General features: G+C 37.7%; 1 protein-coding gene across 1 annotated transcript; it reads left to right on the top strand.

Annotated features, from left to right (window-relative positions):
- Positions 1-342: 342 nt before the first annotated feature.
- SARC_18267 (hypothetical protein) lies at positions 343-494 on the top strand (the record flags this gene model as incomplete). The annotated part of the gene is made up of 1 exon (XM_014287653.1): positions 343-494. A coding segment is annotated over one exon (152 nt), but the record flags the coding sequence as incomplete, so codon positions are not given.
- Positions 495-536: the final 42 nt, after the last annotated feature.

The raw sequence follows: 536 nt of genomic DNA, 5'->3' as shown, positions 1-536 counted from the left end.
ATATATAAATATATTTATATATACGTATATATATATATATATATATATATATATATATATATGTAGTGTGTGTGTGTGTGTATTCATATATATATGTATATATATATAGTCCATATGTGTGGGTGTGTCTATTTGTCTATAACTATTTGTGTACAGTTTTATGTCGATTAATAGATATGATTATGAATAGGTGATTCACGGTCGCTTTTGTGATGCCGCGTATATATCCTCACCACCCCTCCTACCGCATTTCTTGTAATCACAATCCTCCTGCCTATTAACCACTTCTCACTTGTGCTATAGGTTTTTTCTCACAATGAATCGGGGTTTTTCCTTGGACAGATGCACAGGATAAGGTTGAAGAGCTGCGGACTGCGTTGATCAGTGCTAAGACCAATATCTCACCCCGCAGAGAATACTTCTTGCAGCTGTGGGGGTCTAGTGTTGAGCTGCACGAGACTATCAGGTGTGCCATCGTACGTAGTCACTTGTAGGTACCCGTTAGTAGGCAAGTGTTTGATGTTATGTGATTGCCA

The sequence above is a fragment of the Sphaeroforma arctica genome, assembly GCF_001186125.1.
Source record: "Sphaeroforma arctica JP610 unplaced genomic scaffold supercont1.15073, whole genome shotgun sequence".
Lineage (NCBI taxonomy): Eukaryota > Ichthyosporea > Ichthyophonida > Sphaeroforma > Sphaeroforma arctica.
This window is presented reverse-complemented; position numbering and strand designations above follow the sequence as displayed.